General features: G+C 39.9%; 1 protein-coding gene across 1 annotated transcript; it reads left to right on the top strand.

Annotated features, from left to right (window-relative positions):
* Positions 1-1,216: 1,216 nt before the first annotated feature.
* Positions 1,217-14,520, top strand: fshr (follicle stimulating hormone receptor). The gene is made up of 14 exons (XM_074662849.1): positions 1,217-1,664; positions 4,377-4,448; positions 6,124-6,198; positions 6,371-6,445; positions 6,544-6,618; positions 7,339-7,413; positions 8,991-9,071; positions 9,613-9,681; positions 9,784-9,858; positions 10,333-10,518; positions 10,609-10,829; positions 12,898-13,079; positions 13,194-13,385; positions 13,458-14,520. The coding sequence occupies exons 1-14, from the start codon at positions 1,510-1,512 to the stop codon at positions 13,992-13,994; spliced, it is 2,070 nt and encodes a 689-aa protein (XP_074518950.1). The 5' UTR covers positions 1,217-1,509; the 3' UTR covers positions 13,995-14,520.
* Positions 14,521-14,694: the final 174 nt, after the last annotated feature.

Genomic DNA, 14,694 nt, shown 5'->3' with positions numbered 1-14,694 from the left:
TAATTTTATTGTTCAGGCAGTGATGTGATGTCACAAGTCATAACTCGGAGTTCATTTATCTGGTAGGAGTTCGACTGCCGTTCCAGTGCACTTTCATGAGTTACAAGTACAAGTTGCCTGTAATGCAGCACGTCGTCACCTAATTTGCATAATAAACCTGCCTGGACGCTGTAAGATAGAGGAATAACATTGTGGGAGTGACAGAAAGCAGTTAAAAAAAACCTACCATGAATATATTCATGACTATTAACTTTGTTTTGTTTTAAATTAACTTTCTTTTTTTGTTTTTCAATGCCAAAATATCAGCGTTGCCCTTTTCTGGCAGGGACTGCTATGTAGGTGAATGAGGAGGACTCGTCTGCCTATGAGTGGTATGGACAAGGGAGCAGCCCATGGCAGAAGTTTTCTAACTTCCAGAACAATGAGTTAGAAATAATCACAGACAGAGGAATAAACCTATTCCCAGCCAAAATGTTTGTTTGTTTCGGTACCAGGCTGTATACATGTCTGGTTTTTCTGTAAACAAACACCCTTTACAGCTTAGGGTGTTTGTAGTTTCTGGACTTTCTACAGCCAGCCTCAAGTGGACTCTTGAAGAACTGCAGGTTTTAGCACTTCCACATGGGCTTCATATTTTTAGACCTGGGTTTGATGTTTCAGTTTTACTGCTGCCCTGTTAGCTAACATGGTAAGTTTTTTGATTGTACATCTTTAAGTAAATTCCCAACAGTCTTATGTAACATCATCAAACAGGTCATGCTTGCAATGTTGGATAGAATGCTAACTCCAGCTTCTGTCTTATGTTAGCTAAAACAAAATACAGCTTTGAGCTAAGACAAAGCTATGAGCTTTACTTAGCTAGGAGGGCTTTAGCTGTTCACATAACACAGGCTGCTCTTTGTGGACTGTTTCCTTGTCTTTCCAGACTGAGTGCTCACAGTTTGTTCTGTCTGAGCACGCTCAGATTAACCGTTTTTTTTTTTTTCCAGCAGCACTCTAAGTTTACTGATGGTCCAGTTATGCCAGAGTCCCCTCTGGAGCTGTAAAAAGTCATCACGAACAAAGCCTGAGACAGATCTGAGGCCCTGTAAAATGTTTAACTGAAGATAGATTTTAAAGAATGATGTGTTTGAGATATAATTCATAGTTTGTCAAGGTTTGCTTCATTGATTTAAAGAGGATCAGTTGTTGGACAAGATAAATCTTTGTAGATCTTGTTCTGCCTGAGTTATTTTTACTGAGACACTCACATCCCCTCTGAGACCTCCTACATCCTCCTACACCCATAAAGCTTTTCACACGCCCACATCATTCACCACATGGCAGAAGGCACCAAAGCACTACACACTCCTTCCTTCCTCGACCTGGAGGTGAACCCAGAGCTGACAGACGGACAGAGGTTTCATTGAATGTGAAGCAAAGGTGTACGGCCTGCATGCGTGCGAACAACACGTGGAAGACAAACACACACACAGATTTGTGTTGAGGTGCTGTGGGACGCCAGCAAAGATGATGGTGATGATTCTGGTGATGTTTGTGATGGTGATGAAGACGACAGGAGCCTCAGCGCCTGGTTCTGAGATGGTCATTGAACGTGGGGGTGAGACCATGCTCATCGGGGTCTCTGAGATTCCCTCTAACATCTCCGGCAACACACGGTATCTGTGAGTACACACACAGACACACACACACACACACACACACACATACTTTGATATGTGCAAGAGTGGAATGTTAAAGTCGTCTTTGAGGCAATATTGATGCAGCTTAGCCATAAATAATTCATTGGGCTGATAATTCAACAGAAAACCAAGCCGAGTGGATTCTATACGCTGTGAAGAAAACTGCCATACCAATGCACAACTGCACTAACACAACACAACGCTCTTTCACAAATTCTTCAGCTTCATCTCCATTTTTTCCCACACTTAAGGATCCCTTTACTAACAAAGAGATGACCTGCTACTTTCTGCATTGTTATTTTTTCCTTTCCAATGAAAGTTATAAAAAAAGGTTTCTTGACAAAAAGAAGTCTGAACTCTTTGGGTTTCATGAAGGACAAGAGAGAGATGAAAGAAATATATGTAAGGCTGTTAGATGCTTTCACATTCTTTAGTATGTTGTATTTTATATTTTTTCCTTTGCATTTGCAGGGTTTTTTTTTGTAAAGTATTAGCACATTGTTCTCTGAGCTGTTTTTTTTTCTTCTATAACCTGTCATTCATTTTTGCAGTTATTGGTGGTGGGAATGATGACACAAAGGGAAAGCCTGTTAATCACAATCCATTTTTTCACGTCCAGTCATATTAATGGATGAATCAGTTATTTAAATGGTGCCAAATCACCACACTAGTTATGTCATGACACTTTTTCTTAAAGTATTATTATTGAGACAAAACTACAATCAACCAGTCAGAGCACGGCAGGGACCGCAAAAACTAAAACTTAAGTGAGTCTTATTTTTGTAAGAATTTTCTGACAGGACTTCATATAAGCCAGAGAAAGCTTTATTTCTCATATTAATAGCTTAAAAAAGTTTTCTCTTGTTTGTCAGAATAAAAATAATGTCATAAGACAGAAACTTAACAAATAAATATCTTTTTGCAATTCGGACACCATTTCTAACTTTAATCCACATTCACTCAATGAGTCCAGAAAAATGTCTTGTTTCAAGTTATTCAGAGACAAAAATGAGGTCTGAATTGCTTGTAACAAGTAGAAACAAAAAGCCAGTGGAACAAGAAAAATTTGCTTGAAACTGGAATAATGTCTTAACAAAATAAACTTTTTTCTTGTTTAAATGGCAGATTATTTTTTACTTCTTACAAGCAATTCAGATCCCATTTTGTCTTCGAATAACTTAAAACAAGGCATTTTTCTGGACTGGTTAAGAGAATGTGGCTAAAATCATGTCAAAAAGACATTTTCTACTGAAAATAAGACAAAAACACATGATAAGATTTCATTTTTTTTCCAGTGAAATGGCTGCACAATGAAATCATCCACACACTTTTCTTTTTTGTCCAGGAAAATTCTTAATGATTTTCAAGAAGTTGTGATAAGAGTGATATTTGAATTTTTTTAATGATTTTTTTTCTGGATCAAAAGAATGCATATTTACTACAAACTTCACTCAAGAAAGTAGCCAAAACTGTCCAATTCATCAAATGTGATACAAAAAAAAATATCCCAAACAAAATGAAATAGCAAAAGATTTTCTTGTGTATTTTGATAAAAAAGGTTAATAAAAATCCCAGTTTAAAAAACTTAGGCTTTTCTGGCTTGAAGGCATTTTTATTGCACTGTCCGGAGAATGTAGCTCCTTTTGAGACCAATTAGACTCTAACACCTTACTCTGTGCTTTGTTGCATTTAAAAGACAGACACATCAAACAGAGGCTAACTTTTTAATGGACGAAGATCTGCCACAACTTGGTTGATCGGCTGCAAAATCAAGAGAAAATGCATTTGAAAGATGACGGACGGCTAAAGAAAGTCTTGAATTTGTGTCTTGTGTTGGACTGAAAGCTTGTGTGACTCCACTTTGCCAACATCATGTGTCACACAAAAGTAACCATACATACAAATACTGAGCATGTTGCATTTATCTAGTTTTTACTGAGACCAAGCTGAAAATAGAACAACTGTGGCCAAAGTTTGGGAGACAAACTTTAAATTTTGACCTTAAGCAGAATATTTATTAGTCTTTAAAGGCTGGGTAACAGTAGGTGTGAGGTGAAGACTCTGAGTACTTCAAGTGTTTACGACGCAATGAATCAGAGCTGCATGAGGCGAGTGAGGGTCATTGCCACGTGGAGTAAACACTGACCTGTTGTTTTGGCCCACGACATTTTTGGAGGAATCTCAAGGCTGGAAGGAGGGGAGAAAGAACGAGAACCGCCTGAAGCTTCTGCACTAGCATGGAGTGAGACATATACAGGAGCAGAGTCCACATGTACGTAATGTGTCTCACAGAGGCACTGAAAGACGGATACAACGCGCGTAGCTGAGGAACACTTTGTGTCAGAAGTGTTGAATATTCCCAGGAGACGTACAGTGAAATCCCTCCCAGGCAGCAATGTGTGTGTTCTGTTCTGCTCCGAGGTCAAGGCTGAGGAACAGTTGGGATAATCACAAATATGTGGAACAGGCTGGTTTTTTCAGATTTGATCCACAACAGCCAGATGTTCAATAAACTTTGGACCTTGTATGGACAACAGCTTTCTTCTTGTTTGACAGGAAAAAAATCCCCACCACTAGAAAAAAAACAATCACATAACCCCACTGACACAAAAATTAAGGATTCTTTTCACTTTGACCTTTCTGAAACCAATGACTCACTCAAAACTCCACGTGTGTCCATTTCTGCGTCAACAGGAAAATAAATCAGACGCAGATCAGAGTCATCCACCAGGGCCCTTTCAGCAGTCTGCATCACCTGGAGATACTGTGAGTGTGTGACTTAATGTTTGTTCTTTGAAGTGGGATGTAATGAACCCAGGAGGTCAAAACACGGCAGATATGGATAATCCAAACCGGATAGGTGCAAAGTGGGATCAGAGAGGGATCAGGACTTAAGAAACAGGAAGTTAGTGATGCAAGTAAATGTTTCACAATGAATAACTCTCGGAATTCAAGGTAGATAGAAAATCCTTTGATTTTATTGTAATCAAGAAATATTTGGTTTGTGTTCCCATTATTTGGGGGAGTATTATAGAGAAAGACTTTATCATGTCAATGTTTGAGCGTGGGTGTTTTTTCAGTAAAAGAAAAAAAGAAATGTCCTTCAAAGTTTTCACAATCTACGCTCTACAGATTACAAGATTTTGGAGCTAAATTGTTTTTTTTTTTCCTTTGAAGTGTATTTTGTATTTGCCTGGTGTACAGATTTGTGTGTATTTCTCCCATAATTCCTACATGGAACACAAAGTGCCTCCCTGCACCCTGTTCTCTGCTCCCCCTTCCCTCCAGCTGACCCGCCCTCTGGAGGCCTTTTTAAAGTGGAGCTATGGGCAGACTTTGGTCTTCAAGGCATAGCTGTCAAGTCTCTTGTTTTGGCTGGGAAACTACTGTATTTTACCTCTCTTTCCTGCTTTCCTGTATCAGTATTCTCCTGTAAATCTCCTGTATCATTACCAAATTAAGAAATCAAAAAAAGATATTCCTCTGTGACTAGCCTCATGAGAATGAACCATGGCTGTCAAGTCTCCCGTTTTGGCCGGGACACTACTGCTTTACCTCTTTGTACCTGGGCAGGACGGCTCACCTACTGAATTTAAAAAACACACTCAAACACACACACACACACAAAATAAATAGATACCATCCATCTTGTTTGCTCAAACTGAGTTTATCACATAAACTGCTCCCCCTAGTGGCTGGCTGCAGTATAGGTCAAAAACTCTGTCTCCCCAGTCATTCCAGATGGGCTGTGGTCAAACTTTAAAAAATACATAAACCTCAAAGAAATGTTTCACTCATCCATATGCTGCTGTGATTTGAAGATAATATTGGGCTGCCTTGTGTTCAAATACTCTTTTTTCTGTAAAGTTTTTTTTCATTAATTATTAGACGTTAAATACGAGGCTTTACGTAACGTTTATTGATGACTCACAGCTGCCATTCTTGTGCAGTTTTTCAGGAATAGTTAAGTACGTTGGGAGGGAGAGCCAAGAAGAGATTATACATTTCAAAAGAAAATAATTTAATTTTGTCACCTGGTTCTATGTAGAGTCCCCCACAGTCTCTGCTGCACAACAGAGCCATACTGTCCATTCTATATGCTTCCTATGGGCTCATTTAGGAGGGCACCAGAAAATTCTCCTTAGTTTTAAATCCAAAACTTGACAGGAATGGTTTTTAAGGCCTGCCCATTCAATGTGTCTTCAGCCAATTAGGTGAGCTTTAAGTGATGACATTATTACAGCAAGTCTCATTAAGATCTTGTTGACGTCTCATTATGATCTTGTTAAGATCTTGTGTTATTTTTAGAACAGACGATTTTGTGCATTTTACAGATGGTTTCATGGATTTCCACGACATATCATGAAGGGGTCTGAATATCTGCATGTTTTTTTTAATGTTTCCCACAATCTCTTCCTCTTTCCTCCTGCGCCATCTTTAGCACCATATCAGAGAATGAAGTGCTGCAGAAAATCAGTGCGTTTGCCTTTGCTGGCCTCCCACGCCTCACTGACATGTGAGTACCCCAGTCACGTCATGTTAAATCCAACTGCCTTGTAAGTGTTTAGTCTTTGTTGTGGAACAAGTAGAGCTCTGAGCTCTGAGAGCCTGACGAGGAAACTTTTCAGAGTGTGGAAGACAAAACACGTCAATGAATGAGTTTCATGTCATATTCTTTATTTCTGTAGCTACATCTCAGAAAACGGGGCGTTAGAGAGCATCGAAGCTTCTGCTTTCTCTGATCTCCCAGAACTCACTCATGTGTAAGTATAACTGGCAGCTGGAAAGCCTGTAATTGTAGAACCAGTCATTCTCATTAATGAGAAAATTACTGTGCACTTTTTTTTTGTTTTGTTATCAGACACATAACGAAGTCAAAACACTTGAGACACATTGATCCGGAAGCTTTCAGCAACATCATAAAGCTGCGATATCTGTGAGTATTCACTGAGAATGAAGCAATCAAGGAAAACTGTCCTCTATAATTTGTGTTTTCCAAACTGATTGTGAGTCCAAAATGGGTCATTGGTGATGGGACTATTTCTGTACGGACCTCACAGAGCCAGAGTCATGATTTAATAATCAGCCTGGATCCTCAGAGGAGAAATCAAGTGTCACACTTCACCTTCAGGACAACCAAAACAAAGTTTTTCATCTTTGATTTGATCCCTTTAAAAAAGAATTCGATTTTTCTTCTCTTTCTTTGCCCTAAACTGTTGTTACTAATAATCACAGTCATTTTTGGGATGTTAGCGACCAGCATCTCAAACTAATGGCTGTGGAGTCTTGTTGGTCTGAAGTTTTCAAATGAGAAAACCTGTTTTGTCCACGGTCTGAGTGATCAGTGTTCTGCAGAGTGTTAAATATTTCAGAGATACTGAATTTTAAACTTGTTAAGTGTTTGTGCAGAATAATATGACAGTTGTTTGGAGCAAAAAACGCTCTGAACGTCTGATCTGTCCCTCTGCCACCTGAGCCTCGCTCTGAATTATCTTGGATTCTCTTCACTTGTTAATTTTTTAACACAATGAATGCTACATTGTTTGATTTTATCACTTTGACTCACTGTGTGCACTGAGTGAGTGTGTATGTGTGTGTTTCTCAGAGGTGCTAGTGTGAATGTAGTAACATTTGGTGCTTATTTTGCACATCACAGGACCATCTCCAACACTGGACTGAGAATTTTACCAAACTTCAGCAGGATTCAGTCCACGGCCAGCGGATTCGTGCTGTGAGTATCATTGCTAAATACATCTGAAACATGAATGCACACCACACACAACGTGAGGTCATACCCTCATGCACTTGATCACACAGGCTGTTGAATTCAAACAGAATTAGGGGAGACCAGGATACATTGGGTTTAGAAAAAGGATGCATATGCATAAGTGCTAAAACTTGCTGTTCATCAAGAATCTGTGTTTGCAGGCTGGCTGTAGAAAGACAGGAAACAAGGTAACACACATGTTAAAAAATAACAGACTTTAACAGCATTAAAAAACATATTTGCTTCCTAGTTAAAAAAGAACGTCTTGGATCTGAAACACTAATTTCGCCATCAGCCTACACTGTACAGTGGGTGAATTATCTTCTAACTCAGCAGTGGAGAATATATCATGTTCGTCTGATTGTCCAATCAGAGACACAGCTCACCTCACATGACTGACAGGAGCCCTTTGGCTGTTAAAAAGGAAGCTCAAATTCACATGTCATAGCCAATATGGCTGCGTCAGACGATTGGCTTCATTACACTGTATAATTTCATACAGACTGTGGTTGTAACACTTGCAATTGGTCCAATCAGGAATAAGTTAGGAATCACCTGATTCACACTAATCATGCACAGTTTGGCCTCAGTCATCAAACTTATATCATGTTGATCATGTGTCTAATTAGCTTTCTTTTTTTTCTGATTGTTTGTGGTAATGTTATAGATGTTATCTGTTAGCCAAGCTAGGTTATTGCTAATGTGCTCAGGAACAGTTGTAACGAACTTATTAATTATTTCTTTTTTCTTTTTTGTTAGAAAAACATACATCAGTGTTTACTTGTTGAAGCCACAGTTGCCCCCTTTTGTACAGTTTCACTGTTAGAAATGTTCCAACATTAAAATATTGGTGTAGTTTAACCCTCTGAAGCCTGACACAATAAAAAAAAAAGAAAAAAAAAAGAAAAAAAGAATAATGTTAGACCTAAGATGTTTATCAGCACTTTAAACAAAATCCACACAGAAATAGCAAAATAGTTTTGTTAATGGTATATATTTATACAAGTGTGGATGATTTCATTAGAGCAGCCATTTTTAAAAGGGCCAAAATGCAACTTCATCTGCCTATACTGAAATGATAATCCTTAAGAGGATAGAATACTTTTTTTTCTAACATTTTCAACAGGTTTTCAAGGAAACTATTTATTATTTCGATGATAGAGGTCTGATACATATGACATTATAGGATTAAGTCATTGCTACGGTCCTTGTTTCCTCATGTTTCATTTTAGCCTAACAAGTGTTCCAACTGACCTAGACTGTGGGGTCAGGTGAAACATTTCACTCCTTGTTTTTGATATGAAGCCATGTATTTTCTGTTTGTACAGACATTTTTTGGTCATTTATCAGCAGACACTTGAAGCTAGTTTGTACAGCAGTTTGAAGACACTGGGTTAAAAGAATTAAATGTCAAAAATGTTTCAACTGTCCCCTTCAGAAATCCCACACACAGCTGCATTTAAAATCAGCACAAACAATGAAGATTCCTTTTTGTTTAGCTTCTTTTTAACACTGTCTTCTTGTACTGTGTGACGCTTTAGGGACCTGCAAGAGAACAGCCACATCGAGAGAGTCCCCGCCAATGCCTTCAGAGGCCTCTGCACTCAAACAATCAGGGATATGTAAGGGATCCATCTCTTTTTTATAGAAACACACCACCCTCACACTGCTCCGAGTGGGCATTGCATGCTCAGTGATGAATGTTCCCTGAAATGCTCTCTGCCCTCTGTACTGAGCCATCTCCTGGCTGTCTGTGTGTTCCTGCAGCTCTAACAACCTCACTGCTTCACTCTGGATGTATACGTTCTCCATCGCCCCCACCTTTCTTTGAGCTTTTGAATTCTTTAAGTGGCTAAATCAGATTAATATTTAAAGACTGCTTATGAATAATTCTCAAGTCATCATAAATTCTTCAAAAATCACTCTCATTATGTATGTTTGAATCAAATACAGTTAGAGACATGTCCAGTGAAAGCAGAGATATCTTGTGTGATAACCACAGTTTATTTAGCATGTTTGGCGTACTTGCACTCCTTCGTTCTCTGGGAACAAAAGAGCCACACATATTAAAATTAGCTCTGATTGTTTCGGATAATTTGACTGTTGGGATTTTTCTGTGACGGAGCCACGTGGCTGTAATTTGGCTCCCTTTTCCAATAACAGACGGCTCACCAGAAATGGCATCCAGGAGGTGGCAAGTGACGCTTTCAACGGCACAAAGATGCACAGATTGTGAGTCACAGGCAAAGACACAATAACAAAGCAGAACCTTTTACAGAAATAATCAGCTCAGATTTTTTAATTCCTCTCGCTCTTTCTCTCCCTTCATTTCAGGTGTCTGAGAGGCAACCAGCAGCTTACTCACATCAATCCCAGAGCCTTTGTGGGTTCCTGTGAGTTGGTGGTACTGTAAGCATGACATCCAGCAGTATCTCATGCCTACATGATTCACCCTGATCATTGCTAAAGCTCAGCATGTAGGAGAAAACATGAAACAATGTGGCGCGTGTGTGGGGAGGCTAAAAAATGTAGAAACATGCCAGAGCTAAGGTAAAAATAAACCCAGAGCAGGTGATGTCCTTAAAACTGGGATTTTCACGTTTGTTCCCGAATTAAAGGGACACATTTTGGACTGAAGTTGCTATCAGATAAAAACAAAAACTTCCTCCTCCTGGCAGTATGACAGACACTCTTCCCATGAGTTTTGGATTATAAATAAAACTGTTATGTGAAACAAGCTGGACACTCCTTCTCTACATACGGAGGGTTTTTCCAGATGATGATAGGTCTGTTGTCGTGTATGTTGAGCAAAAAATCAAGGACGTGCTGAAAAAGCATTTTGAAATCACACTTTCTCTCACTCCAGCCTGTTTGTTCCTGCAGGGATGTTTCCCACACAGCCCTCAGCTCCCTGCCCAGCTCCATCATCTGTGGACTGCAGAAGCTGATCGCACAGTCGGCCTTCAACCTGAAAGAGCTCCCTCCTCTGCATCTCTTCACCAAGCTGCACCAGGCCAACCTGACGTACTCGTCTCACTGCTGCCCCTTCAAAAACGTGCACAGGGACAGGTATCCGTACGCCACAGACAGGCTCTTGTCTTACTGAAACTTCCAGAAGACGGTTCGTTGAAATGTCGCTTGTTTTGTTGTTTTCTCCAGAGCAAACAGGAGCTCCCTGTGTTCTCGCCCAGGGGCTCCAGATCAGTTTCACTTCTACAGAGAGCACTGCTCCAACTCCACCTCCATCACCTGCACCCCCACCCCTGATGAATTTAACCCCTGTGAGGACATCATGAAAGATGTCCCCCTACGGGTCCTCATCTGGATCATTTCCATCCTGGCTCTGCTGGGAAATGCAGCTGTTCTGGTGGTTTTGTTAGGTATGAAGCGTGCCGTCGTTTCAGGTTTCTGTGAAGGAACTTCTGAGATTTTGTGTGTTTGTTTAGATAAATTTCAAACCTTTTTGATAACTTCAGCTATAATAAATATGGCTCCACGAAGGATATCATAAGGCGGCCCCTAACTAAGCTATATTTATCATAGATTAAGTTAATCATTTTCTTACTTTTACAACTTTTCTGTGTCTGTTTGGATAAGTAATCTTTTTTTAACTTCTGTTGTGGCCGTACTTTTTATGGCGTTTGCATTTGTGTTGTAGATGTTGCAAATCACCTGACACCCACCGGCCACCATATTTAAAGATACAAATAACAGCCTGTAACAAAAAACATCACTGAAAACATAAAGAACTAGGCTAACAGTATTTTGGCAAGAAGGTAAGATGTTCAATCGCACTAATGGACTCCGAATTAATTACAGTGCAGGTTAATTTGTAGTTTTAAAGGGACAGGAATCCATACCTGCAACTTGTACCACTTTCGTGATAGAGAGATAATACCAGATGGTGTTTTTATTTTCATCTAAGATGTGAATTTATTTCAGACAACCAAGAAGCAGCATCAAGAAAATGTTAAAATGATCTAAAACTAAATAAAATATGTAAAGCATGCAGCATGCACATAAAAATGGAAAAATAAAAAGGAAATTATTAAAGATGAATAAAAAATGAAGCAGGCACAGCAAACAGGAAGCAAGTCTGGGCCAAGGTTATAATAGTTAACTAAAACGAAACACAAAACGAAAAATAAAATTTAAAATACATTGCAGTTAACTCAAACTAATAAAAACTACAAAGGAAAAAAAATTTGATAAGTAAACTAAAACTGTATCTTGTGTTCACAAAACTAACTGAAACTAACTAAAATGATAGACAAAATTCCCTTTGTTAGTTTTTGACAATATTAATAGCCTTGAGGATTTAAATTAATCTGACACATTTTCCCAACCAATTTTAAACAGTTTTAGGCAGTTGTCAGTGCCGCACAGCACCATCACAGCGTCGTATAGGGACGAGCTTATTTACTGCACTGACTGGCTGTGCGCTGTGCTGCGACAAAACGTAGTGGAGCAATGAATTAGAGCATCTGTAATAGTTTAATTGTTACAGAGTCCAAGTTTTTATTTATTGAAGCTCATATTATATATATTTTTTAATAATTTATGTTAATATTATTTTTATGTAATTTATGTCAACATTATTTTATATAATATATGCTTATATTTTTTATACTAAGTTTATATTATTTTCATGTGTTTAAGGCAGCAGCCATCATTTCGGTACCAGCATTGACTGAGCAGTGAGCACTATGTTGGACTTGAAAATAAACAGTATGACAAAATATTTACTCTGACCTTTTTGAATCCTGCACCTGGTTGATAAGGTATGAAAACTAAAACTAAGCCTTGTTGCAAAAATCAAAACTAAATAAAAACTAGAATGCCTGCTCTAAAACTAGTTAAAACTAAACTGTAATGGAAAATAAAATGTCAAAACTAACTAAAACTAAACTATAATGACAAATCCAAAACTATTATAACCTTGGTCTGGGCTAATCTTATTATAGGTGCGAAGGCAGGACCCTTTAAGGTTAGCATGTGTCAGCACATTAAGCTGTGTTAGGTCACAGTAAAAACATGCAGAAAGACTTTAAAAGCTTAAAAATGAGTTTTAGAGTTCAGATCTCTGTGTGAGAAGGAAAACTCCTCTCATCCCTTCCTCTAACATCTGAAACAAAGAAAAGACGAGCCCTGTCGACCTGTTCATGTGAAAACAACAAACAGAGATGTTTCTTAGTTTGTTCTGTGCCCAACGTTAGTGAAAATAACTGTCGAGTTCATGTAATGAAGAGGTTGTTAAAGCTCCCAGGCTCATGATGCAATATTAACTCCAGACAGCCAACACACACACACACACAGACTGAACAGTGTGTGTTTAAGTTTTCAATGACAGAAAATCGATCAGCCTGATAAAAACAACAGCAGATGAAATGAAGTCATCTTCCCTCCATGTTTTTAAAATTAAAAACTTTTAACTGTGTTTCCTCTCAGGGAGTCGCTCCAAGCTCACCGTCCCTCGTTTCCTCATGTGCCACCTCGCCTTCTCCGACCTGTGCATGGGCATCTACCTGGTTGTCATAGCAACTGTAGACATGCTCACCCGTGGCCGGTACTACAACCACGCCATCGACTGGCAGACGGGCTTGGGCTGCAGCGCCGCAGGCTTCATCACGGTGTGTGTGTGAGTGTGTCTGTGCATACAGATGAAGATGCTGCTGGAATTAATGAATAACGCTCATAAATGTCTGAGTCTGACTGGAAACATGTGGGTCTGTGTGTCAATGAAGGTGTTTGCCAGTGAACTGTCAGTGTTCACATTAACAGCCATCACCCTGGAGCGCTGGTACACCATCACACATGCTCTGCGGCTTGACAGAAAGCTTCGCCTGAGACACGCGTGTGTGGTTATGACAGTGGGGTGGATCTTCTCGCTGCTCTCTGCTCTGCTGCCTACCGTCGGGGTCAGCAGCTACAGCAAGGTGAGCGCCTCAAATACACCATCAGTGCTGTTCTCTGCTTCTGTGCTCACCTTTGATCTGATCTTTGTGAAGGTGAGCATCTGCCTGCCCATGGACGTGGAGTCAGTGGTCTCTCAGATCTACGTCGTGTCCCTCCTCCTCCTCAACATCCTGGCCTTCATCTGCGTCTGCGTCTGTTACCTCAGCATCTACCTGACCGTCAGGAACCCCTCATCAGCCCCAGCCCACGCTGACACACGAGTCGCCCAACGCATGGCCATCCTCATCTTCACCAACTTCATCTGCATGGCTCCCATCTCCTTCTTCGCCCTCTCAGCCGCTCTCAAGCTCCCTCTCATCACCGTGTCTGATGCCAAACTCCTGCTGGTGCTCTTCTACCCCATCAACTCCTGTTGCAACCCTTTCCTCTACGCCTTCTTCACCCGCACATTCAGGCGGGACTTCTTTCTCCTTGCTGCTCGTTTTGGCTTGTTTAAGACGCGGGCACAGATTTACCGGACTGAGAGTTCGTCCTGTCAGCAGCCGGCGTGGACGTCTCCAAAGAGCAGTCATGTGATGCTGTGCTCTTTGGCCCATACGTTCAGTCTGGATGGAAAACAAGAGTATTGACTTGTTGCCGTCAAAAAACACAGATACAGACTCACATGGACCAAAAGCTGGACTAAGGTGTGAACAGAGTCTTTATGCTGCAAGATGTTGACAACCTCACACACAACTCACCAGAAATCAAAATAACCCCTTTTAAAAGTTGACAGAAAAAAAAGACATGGTGACTTGATTTCACCTTCGGGTGTCGTCCCCTGCTCCTGACTCCTCCGTCTGCTGTTTATTAAAGACTGGACACTGGGGACATCGTACATATTCACATCAAGGAATCTGCATCCATTTAACATTCAGCATCATGATTGAATCATGTTCATTAAGCAGCACACCACAGGGAGCCGCTCATTAATAATCTCCTCATACAGGCTGTCTGCTGGAGCTTTAGAACACGTCCACATGTCTCCTAACCTTCAGTTCCTCACTTTTCCAATGAATCATAAGTAATTATGTCTGATTTATTTTTTTAATGTTCGTAAATTAATATTTTTGGTACATTTTTTATTCCTACATGTTTTGTAAATGGTGTATCCTCTGTCTGGTGTGTTTTATCTTATTCAGACATTTTTTATTATATCCTTGTTTCTGTGGTGGAAAAAAGGAGCACATTGAAAAGGAAATAAAAAAAACATACCAACTTGCCTTTGACTAGAAATTTTGCTGTCCTTCACTGCAACTGAAAGTGTTCAAGGACTGAGTGACCCCTCCA

Source organism: Halichoeres trimaculatus, unplaced genomic scaffold (genome assembly GCF_033239565.1).
Source record: "Halichoeres trimaculatus isolate MK-OKI-2021-1 unplaced genomic scaffold, fHalTri1.1 fHalTri1_scaffold_23, whole genome shotgun sequence".
In the NCBI taxonomy this organism is placed as follows: Eukaryota; Metazoa; Chordata; class Actinopteri; order Labriformes; family Labridae; genus Halichoeres; species Halichoeres trimaculatus.
This window is presented reverse-complemented; position numbering and strand designations above follow the sequence as displayed.